The 3,196-nt window shown below is 45.4% G+C and overlaps 1 protein-coding gene across 1 annotated transcript in view; it reads right to left on the reverse strand.

The window, feature by feature from the left end:
- Positions 1 to 1,893: 1,893 nt before the first annotated feature.
- Positions 1,894 to 3,196, reverse strand: part of LOC311148043 (nociceptin receptor-like) — a gene marked incomplete at both ends in the record, with an annotated part of 67,163 nt that continues 65,860 nt past the window's right edge. Inside the window, one exon of the mRNA XM_084184932.1 lies at positions 1,894 to 2,420. Coding sequence (XP_084041058.1) covers positions 1,894 to 2,420 — 527 coding nt within the window. The remainder of the gene's footprint in view (positions 2,421 to 3,196) is intronic.

Consider the following 3,196-nt stretch of genomic DNA (forward strand, 5'->3'; position numbering starts at 1 on the left):
CCACTGTAGATGTGGCCTTATGTTTTAGGATACATACCCATAACATGATGCAGCCACCACTATGCTTGAAAATCATCTATTGGATTTGCCCCAAACATAACACTTTGTATTCAGGACAAAAAGTTAATTGCTTTGCCATAGTTTTTGCAGTATTACTTTATTGCCTTGTTGCAAACAGGATGGATGTTTTGGAATATTTTATTCTGTGCAGGCTTCCTTTTTTTCACTCCGTTAGGTTAGTATTTTGGAGTAAATACAATGTTGTTGAGCCATCCTCAGTTTCCTCAAATCACAGACATTAAACTCTGTAACTGTTTTAAAGTCACCATTGGCCTCATGGTGAAATCCCTGAGCGGTTTCCTTCCTCTCCGGCAACTGAGTTAGGAAGTACGCCTGTATCTTTGTAGTGATTGGGTGTATTGATACACCATCCAAAGTGTAATTAATAACTTCACCATGCTCAAAGGGGTTGAATACTTATTGACATTACAGCTTTTCATTTTTTTATGAATTTGTAAAGAATAAAAAATAAAAACATAATTCCACTTTGACACTATGGGGTGTTGTGTGTAGGCCAGTGACAAAACAATCTCAATTGAACCCATTTTAAATTCAGGCTGTAACACAATAAAATGTGGAAAAAGTCAAGGGGTGTGAATACTTTCTGTATGTAGAGTAACACCATGTGATGTATTTTCATTTTGCTGCACTTTTATTTTTCCCTTTTTAATACATTTTACTTTAAGACTGTGCTGTTCCAAAACACATTATAATACAAAATATCTTTTTTTTTTTTTTTACAGGAAGACAAACAGAAATATACATACGCGGAGCATCAGGCAGCATCATCATCTGCGATTATTTCATCGGTAACAATGAATAAAAGCTTCAACAAGCAAGTGTCTGTTGTGATGTGTTGCCCGTTCCTACACAACACCTGCATTCCTACACAACACCTGCATTCCTACACAACACACCTGCATTCCTACACAACACCTGCATTCCTACACAACACCTGCATTCCTACACAACACCTGCATTCCTACACAACACACCTGCATTCCTACACAACACCTGCATTCCTACACAACACCTGCATTCCTACACAACACCTGCATTCCCACACAACACACCTGCATTCCTACACAACACACCTGCAAGGTAATAGAAAACAAACAAGGTATAGAAAACTAACAGTGAAGCACCATCAAGGACTAATACACTTTATCCAGGATAGTGGATAGTATTTATAACAAACTTTGTTTGGTATTTAAGGCCATGGAATCAGTTAAATTGTTCCTCTCTAACAAAATAAAACAGAAATAAACAAATAACAAAAACATCCACTTACAGCATAGAAACAGACAGAAAAGCATCTGTACAACACGACGAAAAATGACCACGACAACATAATTAATCAACCAACCAACAGACTCAGAGTTGAGATAAGTGTGAGCAAAAACTGTTTACATTCGCGGAAATTGTCCTTGAAGCACACAGACCTAAACTCTGAACTTAATCGGCCTGAAAATGATTAACCAACAAAAAAAAAAAGACAACATGACATCCATGTAAATAACATCCATGTTCACTAAAGACACAGAGAAGCCCCTTAGTCCCTACTAGAAGGTCCGTTAGACTACGTGACCCTGCTGTTCAGCCTCCAAACAACTCCGGCCCAGATCCGTCCCCAACCAGGCCATTCGGACAGTGCCCCTGCCCTGGGCCACCTCCGGTCCTCTTCCCCGGCCTGTCCCCGTTCGGCCCCAGCCCAGGGGGACCGACGTGCTGCTAGAGGGTAGTGATCTGGGTGAGCTCCGTGTTGGAGTTCCCTGTCCCCTGGTGGTGGTTGTTCTGGGGCTCCTGGCAGACCAGGGGCAGCTCCACGCCTAGTCATGCGGGGTTTGTATTCCCGTCCGCCGTCTTGCAGTTGTAGGCCACCTCGCGGGCGATGCTCCTCATCCGACCCGACTGCTGCCGGCTGTCCAGGCGGAACGGACCCGGGTGGCAGAACTCCCTGAAGCACCTCTTGAAGTTCTCGTCCAGGAAGGCGTAGAGGACTGGGTTGAGACTGCTGTTGACGTAGCCCAGCGCGATGCAGAAGTGCATCAGGGCCATGGTGAGGAGGCTACTCAGGTTGAAGCCCAACGACTGGGCCAGAGCCATGATCTGGACGGGGGTCCAGCAGACCACGAAGGCTGCCACTACCACCAGGACCATGCGGGTGATGCGGCGCAGGTTGCGGTCCTTCTCCTTTGAGCCAGACAGGATGCGAACGTTGCGAAGACGCTTCACCATCAGGCTGTAGCAGACACTGATGATGGCCACCGGGATGAGGAAGGAGAAGAGGAAGACGCAGGTGCCGAACACAGGGTCCCAGTAGCTACGAGGGTCCGGAAGGACTACGATACACTCTACACCTAGAAGGGGGACAGGACATAGGTTAGGGTTACTGTAAGGGTTGGGGTTAGGGAACGAAAGTTAAGGGTTAGAACATAGGGTTAGGACACCACACCTACAGGGACAGGACACAGAAGAAAACTACTGTCCAATATCCACAAATGTCCAACAGAAATGTGTGTTCAGCTTTATCCCAACCCCACATCCTGTACACACACATAGGACCAAGCGTTTAGTAATAGTAGGAGGATTGAGAGGAGAGAATAATCAAATCCCCGCTAGGAATCCAATCTCTTTGCATCACTCAAAAAACAGATACAGCTGGACCCAAAATGGTCAATATCAGGGGATACCTTTATCTTTCCGGATATCTGACAATTTTATTAGATACAAGGAGTTGACGTGCTCCAGATACGCATGTCCTTAATTTCATGTATGGAGCTAGGATATTCTCTGTAATCGGGACCTCTGAAAATCTTCCTGCTACTGTATGAGTCCAGGAAGATATCTAGGGTTAGACACGTTCAAAACACGCACCTGATGCGTGTGTACCCACTTACATACACTACACGACCAAAAGTGTGTGGACACCTGCTCGTCGAACATCTCATTCCAAAATCATGGGCATTAATATGGAGTTGGTCCACCCCTTTTGCTGCTGTAACAGCCTCCACTCTTCTGGGAAGGGCTTTCCACTAGATGTTGGTACATTGCTGTGGGGACTTGCTTCCACTCAGCCACAAGAGCATTAGTGTCATGACTTCCTCCGAAGCTGCCTCCCCTCTTTGTTCGGGCA

The sequence above is a fragment of the Coregonus lavaretus genome (genome assembly GCF_964263955.1).
Source record: "Coregonus lavaretus genome assembly, chromosome: 20".
In the NCBI taxonomy this organism is placed as follows: Eukaryota; Metazoa; Chordata; class Actinopteri; order Salmoniformes; family Salmonidae; genus Coregonus; species Coregonus lavaretus.